The sequence below is a fragment of the Podarcis bocagei genome, assembly GCF_964188305.1.
Source record: "Podarcis bocagei genome assembly, chromosome: 13".
Classification (NCBI taxonomy): Eukaryota; Metazoa; Chordata; class Lepidosauria; order Squamata; family Lacertidae; genus Podarcis; species Podarcis bocagei.
In genome coordinates, this window is record NC_138138.1 from 6,127,995 (window position 1) to 6,141,429 (window position 13,435).

The 13,435-nt window shown below is 42.2% G+C and overlaps 1 protein-coding gene and 1 long non-coding RNA gene across 6 annotated transcripts in view; one reads left to right on the plus strand and one right to left on the minus strand.

The window, feature by feature from the left end:
* Positions 1–13,435, plus strand: part of GALNT1 (polypeptide N-acetylgalactosaminyltransferase 1) — a 55,225-nt gene that overhangs the window by 29,124 nt on the left and 12,666 nt on the right. Inside the window, exons 1-3 of one of the 2 annotated variants that reach the window (XM_081166489.1) lie at positions 4,761–4,847; positions 9,433–9,599; positions 13,068–13,275. In XM_081166489.1, coding sequence (XP_081022615.1) covers positions 9,557–9,599; positions 13,068–13,275 — 251 coding nt within the window. In that variant the 5' untranslated portion in view covers positions 4,761–4,847; positions 9,433–9,556. Of the gene's footprint in view, positions 1–4,760; positions 4,848–9,432; positions 9,600–13,067; positions 13,276–13,435 lie in introns of those variants that run through there. The other variant, XM_081166488.1, reaches the window with a different exon arrangement.
* Positions 1–13,435, minus strand: part of LOC308571380 — a 90,966-nt gene that overhangs the window by 21,954 nt on the left and 55,577 nt on the right. For 2 of the 4 annotated variants that reach the window (XR_014001352.1, XR_014001354.1), the window contains exon 4: positions 12,608–12,664. The exons of 1 other annotated variant lie outside the window; for it this stretch is intronic. This is a non-coding gene — a long non-coding RNA (uncharacterized lncRNA). Of the gene's footprint in view, positions 1–4,871; positions 5,091–12,607; positions 12,665–13,435 lie in introns of those variants that run through there. One more of the 4 variants, XR_014001355.1, reaches the window with a different exon arrangement.

Below are 13,435 nucleotides of genomic sequence, written 5' to 3' on the forward strand. Positions count from 1 at the left end.
ACTAATCACCCGCCCAGTTGCTGCTGCCATTAATCACACGTCCCCCCTCTGCATTCACTATCCGTGTATAAGACGACACCCAATTTTTGCCTATTTTTTTAAGCAAAAAGCACCGTCTTGTACACGGACAAATACGGTGTATTGCAGAGCTGGAAAGAGGTTTGCTCCTCTGCAGTGATACAGAATTTGGCAACCCCCTATTGCAGGAGGGCAGGCAGACCACCCTTGAGTTCAGTTCCAGCGAGTACAGTGGTACCTCGCAAGACGAATGCCTCGCAAGACGAAAGAGTTTTTTGTTTTTTGAGTTGCTTCGCAAGACGAAAACGTCTTTTCAAGTTTGTTTCTTATGGGAAACCGTGCTTCGCAAGACAAAAAATTCGCAAGACAAAAAAACTCGCAGAACGAATTAATTTCGTCTTGCGAGGCACCACTGTACAAGGTTCATAGCCAGAATAGATCAAGGTTTCCATAAGAAACCCCTCTGTTCTGCCTTCTGACACCTTACTTTATCCCATCTCCTAATTCCCTGATTGGCTATTTGCCCCTGCTTTAGTAATTGTCCTTTGTGTCCAGGGCTTTTTTTCAGCTGGAACTTCACTATAATTTAGCTCTGGCACCTCTCCAGTGGGCGCCATTGCCATTATAAGAGAACAAGGGATGTGTTTATGGTGACTTCCAGCACCTCTTTTTCTAGAAAAATGGCACTGTTTTGTGCCTCATGTTGCTGGAGGATACTGAAGTAAGCCTTGACTCTGAGAGTGTTCTTTCTAGATAGGTCACAAAGTCTTTGACTCTGCCTTTTAAAGTATTTTTATATTAATTGGGTGTTACATATTTTGTATTATGAATTGCAGGAGTTTATTTGATGTAAACTTATGTGAGTAATAGGAACCAATTAGAAAGGCAGGATAAATGCTGCCTGGTCTATAAACACAAACAGTAAGGAACTTCATGGTAAGTTCAACTTTTCCGATTCCAGTATTGTTGGATCAGGTGCACACAAAGCACTGTGAATGGAATTTTGTCAGCCTAATTTAACAGCTGGGGCTATAAGTGCATAGGCTTATCAAATAAGTGGCAGTCAATGAAATCAACTATTGCAGGAGGCAACCCTCCACTCCCCCTTCTCACAAATCATGGCAAGCAAGGTATTTCTGAGCCCAATTCTAGTGCTGGTTTTCATCTTTTATAAACTCCTAATTGTTTGGGTCTTATCTCAGAGTAACTGCTCCTTCTGACCTATTGCCCCCAAACGGACAGGCTGCTTGCCAGTGTAACCAGTGAAACATGCCACTTGTCTTCTTGACGCTTGCCTGTCCTGGTTCATAATAGTGAGCAAGACAGGGCTGGGCAATGGGATGTGTGTGTGGTTATGGACCTGGCCACTATAGCCAGTCATCTCCCAGTCTCAAATCTTCCATTCCTGGGCAAGGTGATTGAGCGAGTGGTTGTGGAATAATTCCAAGCATGTCTGGAGGATGAAGCCCATTTGGACCCCATCCTGGGACTGAAATTGCCCTTGTCACACTGGTCGATGATCTCTTGCAGGCCAGGGACAAAGGTGAAAACTTAACTGGTTCTGCTGGATCTCTCAGCAGCTTTTGACACCATTGGCCATGGTATCCTTCTGGACCATATAGGTCCAGTAGTACTGCTCCTTCTGGGCTGTATCCAGAAAGTGATGTTGGGAGATGAGTGTTCGGACCCCTGGGCACTTAACTCCCCATGCTTTTCAACATCTGTATGAAACTACTGGGAGAGATCATGAGGGGATTTGGGCTGGGTGTTCACCAGTATGTGAATGATACCCAACTCTACCTCTCATAAGTGAAGGCAGTGAACATCCTGTGTGAGTGTCTGGACGTAGTTGTAGGATGGATGGCAGTCAGTGGATTGAGGCTTCATCTCGACAAGACAGAAGTTCTTGTTTCTGAGGGACAGGGAGCAGGCAGCTTTGTTCTGCATGATGTTTTTCTCTGATCTGCAAGCCTTTCCAATCTCAACTGAGACTGAATCTAGGTAAAAAGGATCATCTCACCTACAAAAGGGGCAGAATCTACCAATAGATGAAAGATGATTCAGGTGCAGGGAGAGATTCAGGCATCTTTTTAAAAGATACAAAAGTTCTAACTATCTCCCCCTATGTTCAGTGGGTGGTGTGGGAGACTCCATGGTCCTGAATGGGGTAACTGTGGCATTGTAGGACCAGGAGAGCAGCCTAGGAGTCATTTTGGACTCACAGCTGCCCATGGAGGCACAGGTCAATTCTGTGTCCAGGGCAGGTATCTACCAGCCCCATCTGGCATGTTGGCTGAGACCCTTTCTGCCGGTGCTCTGTCTCACCAGAGTGGTATATGCCCTAGTTATCTCCCACTTGAACTACTGCAATGTGCTCTACCTTTGAAAGTGACTCGGAATCTACAACTAATCCAGAATGCTGCTGCCAGACAGGTGGCTGGGAGTGGCTGATGGGACCATGTAACGCCAGTTATAAAAGATCTACACTGGCTCCCAGTATGTTTCCGAGCACTATTTAAAGTGTTGGTGCTGACCTTTAAAGCCCTAAATGGCTTTGGCCCTGCATACCTGAAGGAGCATCTTCTGGAGACATCTGAAGGCAGCCCTGTATCAGGAGGTTTTTAATATCTGATGTGTGTTTGTATTTGTAAATTCTGTTGGAAGCCACCTAGAGTAGCTGCGGTGACCTAGTCAGATGGGCAGGGTACAAAATAAATCACCATCATCTACTAACAAAGCTATGCTAAAGATCACATGTGAAGGCTTGATTAGTCTTTGCAAGAAATGGCGCCTTCTCTGTTGCTGACCTGGTATGTTTTTATATCCACCCTTAGATTTGTATGACTATCTTTTCTTTCTTTCTTGAGGCAGGTTAAAAGCTTTTCTTTTCTGTTCCTCCTTTGGTAGTTGAATTGTTTGATTCCGCTGTTCATATCTGATAGGTTTTTTTGTTCTTTGGTTTATATTTTCATTTTAAAGTTGAAAAGCAGTACAAAAAGTTATGAAAATCACCTGCTCAGCAACACTTGTCACTTGAGTGCTGCCCATACTCTTAGATCAGGGTATGTAAAACTCGCTTGGAGACACATCTTGTTTTTAACTTGTGCGTGGATATACAACTCTATTTTGGACTTTTCACATACATTAAATTAGTTATGTATGGATTGTATTTTTATTTAGATGTATGAACAAGGTCTTGCATCTTGGTTAATACTCATTATGTTTCTAAGACTGTCTACCTACTGAGCATATGTGCCTTTAAAAAGTTAATTGCTATTGTGAAACAATGGAATGAACTATTTTTTGTAATTAGCATAATTATTAAGCACGTTGATCTGATCTAGTAAAAGTAATGTTTTGAAAATACTTTGACGGAGTATTTTTTGTCTGGTCTAATGTGCACATCTAGTCCTTAACTTTAAATCTTGATTTCTTGCATTCAGAGCTATTTAATTTAATTTGGAATTCCATGTAAAAAATGAAGAATATTATCCCACTGGTGATTATGTAATATATTTTCAGTTGTATGAATTGGGTGATCTTTTGGAAGTTTTCTGAAGTCTCAACAGTGGAAAAGGTTTTGATGGATGGTTTTGATCTTTGGATGCCAGATTTTGTCTTGTCCACAACCCCAAAGTTGAATGCATCTGTGGCTTGAGGTTTATTCCATTGGTAGGGTGTTATCCTCTCCCCAGTCTTGATGTGCATTCATTAAAAAAATCATGCTTATTTCTCTTGTGTGCTCTCTTTTCCATGACTACTGTATACTTTTAGATAATATTTCAGGTAATTCTGGGAAAGGTAAAGCAGCTTTAACACCAAAAGTGTCCATTTTGACCCACAATAAAAATTCAAAAATCCTCATTAGGGCAATAGCTTTACGAGACCAACCAAAATGTCATAAAGTGTGTACTTCGATAACCTCTGTGGAGGTAATGTATTAGTAAGAAGGATGATAGGAACATCACCTCCAATGTTTAGAGTTATGGTTGCTCAAGACCCACACAAGGTTCGGCTTTGAACTAGATTTTAAGTAGGTTTCACAATAAGGAGTGCTATTTTTCTAGAAAAAGAGGTGCCGGAACTCATCATGAATGCCTGCCTTGTTCTCTTACAATGACAATGGTGCCTACCTGAGAGGTGTCGGAACTGAGTTCCAGTGAGTTCTGGCTGAAAAAAAGCCCTGACAATAAAGTAAACTGATGAGATCAGCCTCCAACATTCCTAGTTGATCGCAAGCAAAGGAGGTGCTAATACGTCAGTCCACTGTGCTTCTTGTTCTTTCTAGGAACTTCTGTCCTAGAGGAGAATTGGAGAGAGACTCTTAAGAGTTGCTTCTCTTAAATACACAGCAATACTCCATGTTTGGAGCCCATGACAGAATTGACCTAGGATTTTCTTTAGGCACCTACATTTTAAAAGTGGATTTTCCTGGGAAAAAACCAGAAGTCTAAATCCTTTTTGTTTTTCTTCTCAAAAGTAACTAACTTTACATATCCTAGATTTGTAACATCTTTTACTAATACATACAGTCTGGTATTTCAGCCTTCATCTAGTTAACATGTAAAATAATTTTATACGGCAAAGAACAGATTTTTAAGTTTTTCATCAGAAAGCTCTCTTGGGGGGGCAGCTGGCTTATGCCATAAGCACCAGAAAATCTTCAGAACTTTCTTTATATGAATTCTGCTTGAATCTCTAACCACAATGGTTTCAAGGACCATTTTGGATTTTGTTTCTAGGGTCTAAAGAAGATTTCTACTTGAATCATGAGATATTGCAACTTTCTTATATCAGAAGAGAGGAAAATTACATTCTCTTGATGTCAGGTAAATTATGAAATAACTGTTAAGGTCAGACTTGAACTTGACTACAAACCAGTGTGTGGATGCTGAAAAGATTTAGTATACATAGGCTACTAGATGGAGTAGTGTCTCTTGGAGACTTAACACACAAATTCCAATTGATTTTCGTAAAAGTATTGCTGTTTCTTCAGGAAATGTTCCACTATACATTTGTCTTGTGCCTGTTTTCCGAACTATTGGCAATTAAGTTCATTGTTATCATACTGCCTGTTGGGTTGGATTACAAAACAGGCATTCAAGTTTGATATATCCTGTATGGAACAAAATCTCAGTGAACACTTCATGTCTTTTAGATGCAGTCCTGTGCCCATTTATATGGGATAATGTCCCACTTACTTCATTGTGACTTATTTTGAGTAGATATGTATTAACAAGGGTGCCAACTTGAATGAAATATTGTGGGAGCCCAGGTAAGCCCCACCCCACAATTGATCACATGACATGACACACTCACAACATTTGAATAGCAATGCCCATCAACCTTGGGGGGCCCTGGCCCCTTCAAATATTTTATTGGTGGGCCAAAGCCCCCTTGGCCCCTAGGAGATGGCTCCTATGATGTATATAAGATTGTGCTGTACATCTATAAAATATACCTTGGGGAGTGTATGCGTGTGTTATGTATTTCCTGCAGTACTTTTCCCATTTGTGGCATTTTTGAACTATTTTGAACCAGTGACATGCTTGGCCAAGTCTGAGGGCTGCCTAGAATTTTGACCAGTTCTGCTTCCGTTAATCCATGGTAATCACAATTGATGAACTTTACCTGTTTGTGAGTACATAGAATGTAATCAGTTGAGTATTGGTTGATTAGCCACTAGGGTATCTTTAGACTTGAAATGTCTTATTGGACTGTCTAATTGGATGCCAGTGGTCCTTTGTTAACCTTATTCTGCTGTTAACATAGAGCCAGCTCAAGACCCTGGGTCTTTGAAGACTGCTGTAGAATATTTTATTGCGTTTTAGGTGATCTGCATAGACATTTCCTCCTAGATTAAGAATCTTATAAAGTGGTACCTTGGTTCTCGAACTGAATCCATTCCAGGAGTCCGTTCGACTCCTGGAACCATTTGAAAACCAAGGCGCGGCTTCCGATTGGCTGCAGGAGCTTCCTGCACTCAAGCGGAAGCTGCGTTGGACGTTCAGCTTCCAAAAAACATTTGCAAACCGGAACACTTACTTCCGGGTTTGCGATGTTCGGGAGCCGATTTGTTCAGCAACTAAGCCGTTCAGGCAGGAAACAAGGTTTGACTTTACCTCTGCTTCACAGCTTGTTGTTGTTGTCGTTTAGTCGTGTCCGACTCTTCGTGACCCCCTGGACCAGAGCCCGCCAGGCACTCCTGTCTTCCACCGCCTCCCGCAGTTTGGTCAGGCTCATGTTTGTAGCTTTGAGAACACTGTCCAACCATCTCATCCTCTGCCGTCCCCTTCTCCTTGTGCCCTCAATCTTTCCCAACATCAGGATCTTTTCCAGGGAGTCTTCTCTTCTCATGAGGTGGCCAAAGTATTGGAGCCTCAACTTCACAATCTGTCCTTCCAGTGAGCACTCAGGGCTGATTTCCTTCAGAATGGAGAGGTTTGATCTTCTTGCAGTCCACAGCCAGGTGGCTTTAAATATATGTTATTTAAATACTAGAATAATAACTAGAATAATAACTAGAATAATAAAGCAGGTTAGTGTTGCTCCAGGCACTAAAGGAGCTTCAGAAGTTTTCTCATACAGCCAAAAGAGCCTGCTGTATGGAAGCCCTTTTCCACGTCTCAACATTACTTGTGACTTGGAACTTAAATGGTTCTCATGATCATTCTATCAAATCTGTTTTTGTAAAGGTCTGTCTTGGTCAGCCAGGCAGCAGCTTCATTTGTCTTGTCTTCCTGTGGGGAGGGGATTTCAACTACTGTGTGTGTAGCTACCATGCATTGTATATTTTAATCTATTCAATATTTTTTGGCTAATAGGATGCATTCCCACATTTACCTCAGCCAATAGAAACAATAGTCAAAGTATCAAAATATCAAGGACTGCCTTTCATGCATATTGTAATCTATTCTGCTTTACCAGTTCTCAATCCTGACTCAATCAGTTCTTCACTTCTAGCAGAAAAAACAGAAAAAAACACAGCTCTCTGCTTGATGCACAGGTTCACCAATTTCCTTTTCTTGTGGGGAGTTTGAAAATACCCTTTCCTTTGCGTTTCTATCCAAATTTGAAGGCTGCTTACCTTTCCTACTGAAATTATTGTGGCTTTCTTTTTAATAATAACTGTAAGTAACATAACTTTGAAATGTGTGTCAGTATGTCTTAAACCAGGGCAACTAGTGTAGTACTCAATTCCTTTAACTTTAAACCATTTTGTTACTGGGATGCTGCTTTAACAGAATATTCCATATTCTTAAATACAGTGGTGCCTCGCAAGACGAAATTAATTCGTTCCGCAAGTTTTTTCTTCTTGCGAGTTTTTCGTCTTGCAAAGCACCGTTTCCCATAGGAATGTATTGAAAATCAATTAATGCGTTCCTATGGAAACCGCTTGCCAGGCTGGCGGTGCGGAGAAGGGCTTTTCTCCCCACCGCAAGCCTTCAGGACAGGTACGGGAACAGAGGGGAAGGGGCGCAGCGCTTCTCCTCTGTTCCCGGGGCTTGCGGTGGGAGGAGGGTTTTTCCTCCCCACCGCCAACATTCAGAACAGCATTCTGAATGTTGGCGGTGGGAAGGAAAACCCTTCTCCCACCGCAAGTCTTCAGGACAGCCATCCGAAGGCTGGCGCGGGGAGAAGGTCTTTCCGCCCCACTGCCAGCCTTCGGAGGAGCCTTCCGAAGCCTGGCGGCGGGAGGAGGTCTCTCCGCCCCACCGCCAGGCTTCGGAGCAGCCTTCCGAAGGCTGGCGGTGGGGCGGAGAGCCCTCCTCCCGCCGCCAGCCTTCGGAGCATCCTTCCGAAGCCTGGCGGCGGGAGGAGGTCTCTCTGCCCCACCGCCAGGCTTCGGAGGAGGTCCGAGGACAGTGGGGAAGACGCGCTGCGCTTCCCCGCTGTCCCGGAGATTTCCCTATGGGATTTCGTCTTGCGAAGGAAGCCCATAGGGAAATTCGTTTTGCGAAGCGCCTCCAAAACGGAAAACCCTTTCGTCTAGCGGGTTTTCCGTCTTGCGAGGCGTTCGTCTTGCGGGCCACCACTGTATACTGAAAAGATTACATTCTAACTGCCGGTGATAGCTTCTCTTTATTAGATTGTAAGTTCTTTTACACTTGAATGAGAACGTCCTCTCCTTTCAGAGTTGTCAAAGCTACTTGATGTTTTGTGACATGTAAGTTAGTTTAACTGGTTAAAAGCCAAACAGTTTAATTTTCCTTGTAAGGAGCTCCCAGGCTCACTAACAAAAAGACTTTCTTGTTAGCAAACAAATTGTGATCCTCTTTTGCATTTGATGGATACTGGGGTTTTTGAGGTGCACCTCTCTACCAGGGGAACTGTTGTCTCATGAGACTGGGAGAATAGGTTTCTAGGATAAGTAGTACATTTGAAACTGGACAGGAAGGAAGCTGTTTGCATATTCTTAGGGACTTACACCATTTTCATGGGGTAATAGGAATGGCTATATTCCATGCTACTAGAGGAGACCTGAGGTGCATTTGCGGCTTTCTTGTGCGGGGTATCTAAAACTCAGCTTAATATACCTTCATAGACAAAATGGAGAACCTTTTGGATCAAGGCACTAAGAACGTCTTTAGTGTGGCAGACGAATATAGTTCTTTAGAAATACCAGCATCCTGAAAACACTTCTCTAGGATGGGTAGCATTACAGATATTGGGAAAGCCCCATTGTTAGAATAACATTTGAGATACTGGTCTGCCTCCTTCAAGACTGTTTCTGCCTCTTGTGTATGTAGAGCTTGATCCAGTAATTTGCAAGTTGTAGTTCTGTTCTGATTAGCTGTTATTGGGCCAGAGTTTCTGATACGGTGGTTCACTCAGTGCTTGGAGCATTGATGGTGGCGAGGTCACCAATGGCATCTTCAGCTAGTCTCTGATTAATTATAAAGGATTACTCTTTGCAGTCTTTAGCCATAACCTGGAAATCCTCTTCATGTGTAAGAACTATTTTAGTTGAGCAATAAACCTGTCAGGAAATTCATTCTGCATCCAGACATTCTATTCTGCATGAAGCATGTTTCACACAGCTAATTGTACCCATAATTTTCTTGTTCATTCATTGATGACTTATGAAAGTTAATGCTATTACCAGCCTTCTTGCTTCAGTGTTTCAGTTGAAGTAGTCAATTGAAATGGCTAGTGTAGCATGGGTCAAAGGGCATTTTTACAGGTGAGTTCTGAATGCATCAGTGAACAAGGGCCTATTTGCAAAAAGCTTGGGGAAAGGGCCTTTTCAGGGATGACAACCCATTGATGAAACACTGTCCCCAGGGAAGTTCTCCTTGTCCCTACCTTATATTTTTTAATATAAAGAGAATATTAGAGAATATTTTTTTTATTCAAATGTAATAATAAAGGGTTCATTTATTACTGCTTTGCTTTATTTGTGTTTTGTCTTAGGTGTAAGACAAAAGTATATCCAGATAACCTTCCTACAACAAGTGTTGTAATTGTCTTTCACAATGAAGCTTGGAGTACTCTCTTGCGAACTGTACATAGTGTCATCAACCGGTCACCGCGACACATGCTGGAAGAAATTATTCTGGTAGATGATGCTAGTGAAAGAGGTAAGATTGCATAAGGTGCAGTTTGGGCATATTGCATGAATTCAAAAAACTGAGTAGCAAACAAAAATGAAATGCCGGTTGCTGATATGACTGTAGTTACTGGACAGATCAGAGCAGTTTTCATCAGGTGAAAATGAAATGCCTGTTTTGATAGGTAGAGTGTAAATATTTATATTTGAGAAAGCCGCCTTTAAGTCAGATGCATCTGGTAGAGGAATTGATTCAAGTTATAGATAGCAATGGGGAAGTGTGGTGTTGCAAAACACTTTGTGCATAACTTTGCAGGTCTGCAAACCCCATTTTGGCTGGGCCGGGCCTTTTTTACTTTCCCTAAACCTGACATCATACAGTGGTGCCTCGCAAGACGAAATTAATTCATTCCGCAAGTTTTTTCTTCTTGCGAGTTTTTCGTCTTGCGAAGCTCGGTTTCCCATAGGAATGCATTGAAAATCAATTAATGCGTTCCTATGGAAACCGCTTGCCAGGCTGGCGGTGCGGAGAAGGGCTTTTCTCCCCACCGCAAGCCTTCAGGACAGGTACGGGAACAGAGGGGAAGGGGCGCAGCACTTCTTCTCTGTTCCCGGGGCTTGCGGTGGGAGGAGGGTTTTTCCTCCCCGCCGCCAACATTCAGAACAGCATTCTGAATGTTGGCGGTGGGAAGGAAAACCCTCCTCCCACCGCAAGTCTTCAGGACAGCCATCCGAAGGCTGGCGCGGGGAGAAGGTCTTTCCGCCCCACCGCCAGCCTTCGGAGCAGCCTTCCGAAGGCTGGCGGTGGGGCGGAGAGCCCTCCTCCCACCGCCAGCCTTCGGAGCAGCCTTCCGAAGCCTGGCGGTGGGGCGGAGAGCCCTCCTCCCACCGCCAGCCTTTGGAGCAGCCTTCCGAAGCCTGGCGGTGGGGCGGAGAGCCCTCCTCCCACCGCCAGCCTTCGGAGGAGGTCCGAGGACAGTGGGGAAGACGCGCTGCGCTTCCCCGCTGTCCCGGAGATTTCCCTATGGGCTTTCGTCTTGCGAAGGAAGCCCATAGGGAAATTCGTTTTGCGAAGCGCCTCCAAAACGGAAAACCCTTTCGTCTAGCGGGTTTTCCGTCTTGCGAGGCGTTCGTCTTGCGGGGCACCACTGTATATGATGGCTGGTCCACAGTGCTTGACCAAAATGGCCTGGCAGATCTAAATAGATCCATAGATCATTGGTTTCCCACACCTGTTTTAGAGTAATCATAGCACTAATGTGCTTGTATACAAGTTGTTTAATATTGAATTCATTATTATTTAAGAGAAATGCAGTTTTCACACTTTTAAAAAATCAATTTTAAAAAGCAACCTGATTCTTTTAGGTGGTTTTGTAATTGGTATTAGAAACTGGGATAGAAAAGCTAGGAGCGAAATGGCTCCTGGAACTTGGGTTGTAGGAGCCAAAACCAGAATGTCTAGTTGCCATTTTGGGCTGGGGCAGCAATGCTTTCTATTTATTATTTTAATAAGCATGAGCTAATATACAATTCTCATAAGTGAAATATTGTTAATATCACATTTTTAACAGAAATTGTTAATACATGTTTAATTTGGTGTTTACCATAACAATATTGGTACCATACTTCATTTTTCAAAACACACTACTCTTTATTGTTAAACTCCTTAACATATTGTCTATCCTTAACATATACTTTGAAGCTTCAAAGCACATGCATTTCAGTAATCCTTGAGTGTCAACCAGGCACAAAAAGTGGCACCTAGACTTTTTGAGATGCTGACAAATGGAGAATCTTTAGGCACAAAATGCGCCTGGTGCCCTGCTAATTTTGATAAGCCCTTATATAAACTTGTATAGCAAGTATATAGCATAATATATAATCCATGCCTCTCTGTGCTAAAAACATTATCCATACAGGTACATAACATTCACTCTTTTGAATTTAATGAATTCATTAAAGCTACCCACTGGAAGCAGTCCAGACTTCACAGACTGCATATGTTGAAATAGAGATTACTCTATGCCAGGGTAAAGTAAATCACACTCCTCAAATAACCTAGGGTGCCCTTAATGCTCAAACATGCATGAAATGAATATTCATTAAATAGTGCTTGCTTAATCTCTAAATCACTTTTTAGTTGGATTTTGCCGTATTGATAAGTACAGTGCATCCACATTCTGTTTTTCCTTTGGAATGGTGCTGAACCTGCTTCTTAAGAGAATTCTTTTGCCTTTATGTAGAATTATTATTATTATGGATTTCTTCATTGAAGCAGTGTTGGAATAAAAAGCTGTTATGTGAGCTTTGCTTTTAAGAGTTTTATAAACGTAAAACCTGGTAAAGGACCCCTGACAGTTAAGTCCAGTCGCGAATGATTGTGGGGTTGCGGCGCTCATCACGCTTTACTGGGCAAGGGAGCCAACGTTTGTCCGCAGACAGTTTTTCTGGGTCATGTGGCCAGCATGACTAAGCTGCTTCTGGTGAAACCAGAGCAGTGCATGGAAACGCTGTTTACCTTCCCGCCAGAGCAGTACCTATTTATCTACTTGCACTTTGGCGTGCTTTCAAACTGCTAGGTTGGCAGGAGCAGGGACCAAGCAACAGGAGCTCACCCCATCACGGGGATTTGAACCGCTGACCTTCTGATCAGCTCAATGGTTTAGACCACAGTGCCACCCGTGTCTCTAAGAGTTTTATAGTACTAAAGTAAACTGTGTATAGTACTGTGTATAGTATAGTACTCTGAAACCGTGTATACCTGACTCTTCAAGTTGTACATAGCTGCATAGTACTATATTAATGTTTTCCTTGATGGTGCTTCTGTGACTCACGTGGAACTTTGTTTAAAATAAATTGGGTTTGAAGTTTATCAAACTGAAGGATGCAGGCAGAAAATGCAACCTCTGTTTACATGCTGGTTAAATACTCTGTAAGTAAGAAATTAGGCTTCTACAAAGATTTCCTAATCTGGAGAGAGTGGGTTTCAAATTTTAGCATCAGTTGGCTGAACTGAATAAAGCAAACATTCAGCTTTACCTTTGTATCTGCTGCTGCCATATTCCCAGTAGATTTGCATAATATTTCACTTTTGCACTGGAAAAAGAAACATCAAGAATACAATACTTACTCCTTGCATAATTTAAAAGTGCTAATTTTTCATTTAGAAGAAAAATAGTGGATAAATACCGATTAGTTGTTTTGCTTACATGTGGAAAAAGTCACCATCCTGAACCAGAAAAAGAGAGTTTTAATCTTCCATTAAAATCTGCAATTTGGAGCATAATGTGTGTGTCCTGGTTCTGTTATTGCAGAGTATTCATAGTATATTCAGTCTTAAATTTAGTGTTGATATCTGGATTGTTCTGCCCCCTTTTGACTATTCTTGTTGAGAGTTCATTTAGACATAAGCCATTTTAAGAGTTCTTACTAAAATTATGAGTGTACATGTAGCTTGAATGCTACATTTATTTTATCTTTCACTTGCCATACTTTTTAGAGTTCTTGAAGAGACCCTTGGAGAAGTATGTGAAGAAATTACGAGTACCAGTTTATGTGATTCGAATGGAGCAGCGTTCTGGACTGATCAGAGCCAGATTGAAAGGAGCTGCTGCTTCTAAAGGCCAAGTCATCACCTTTTTAGATGCTCATTGTGAATGTACAGTAGGATGGCTGGAGCCACTGCTAGCACGGATAAAATTAGACAGGTGCTTATTTTATAAAACATGTTAAAGGTTAATACTGACTAATGCAGCTAATGTGCTTTTTTAAGCGTGATCCTTGGACATAGTGGGCAAACTTCATTAATCCTTAGAATATAAGAAATTTGTAGTAGAAGAATATTTGCACAAAGGATTAATTAAAGAG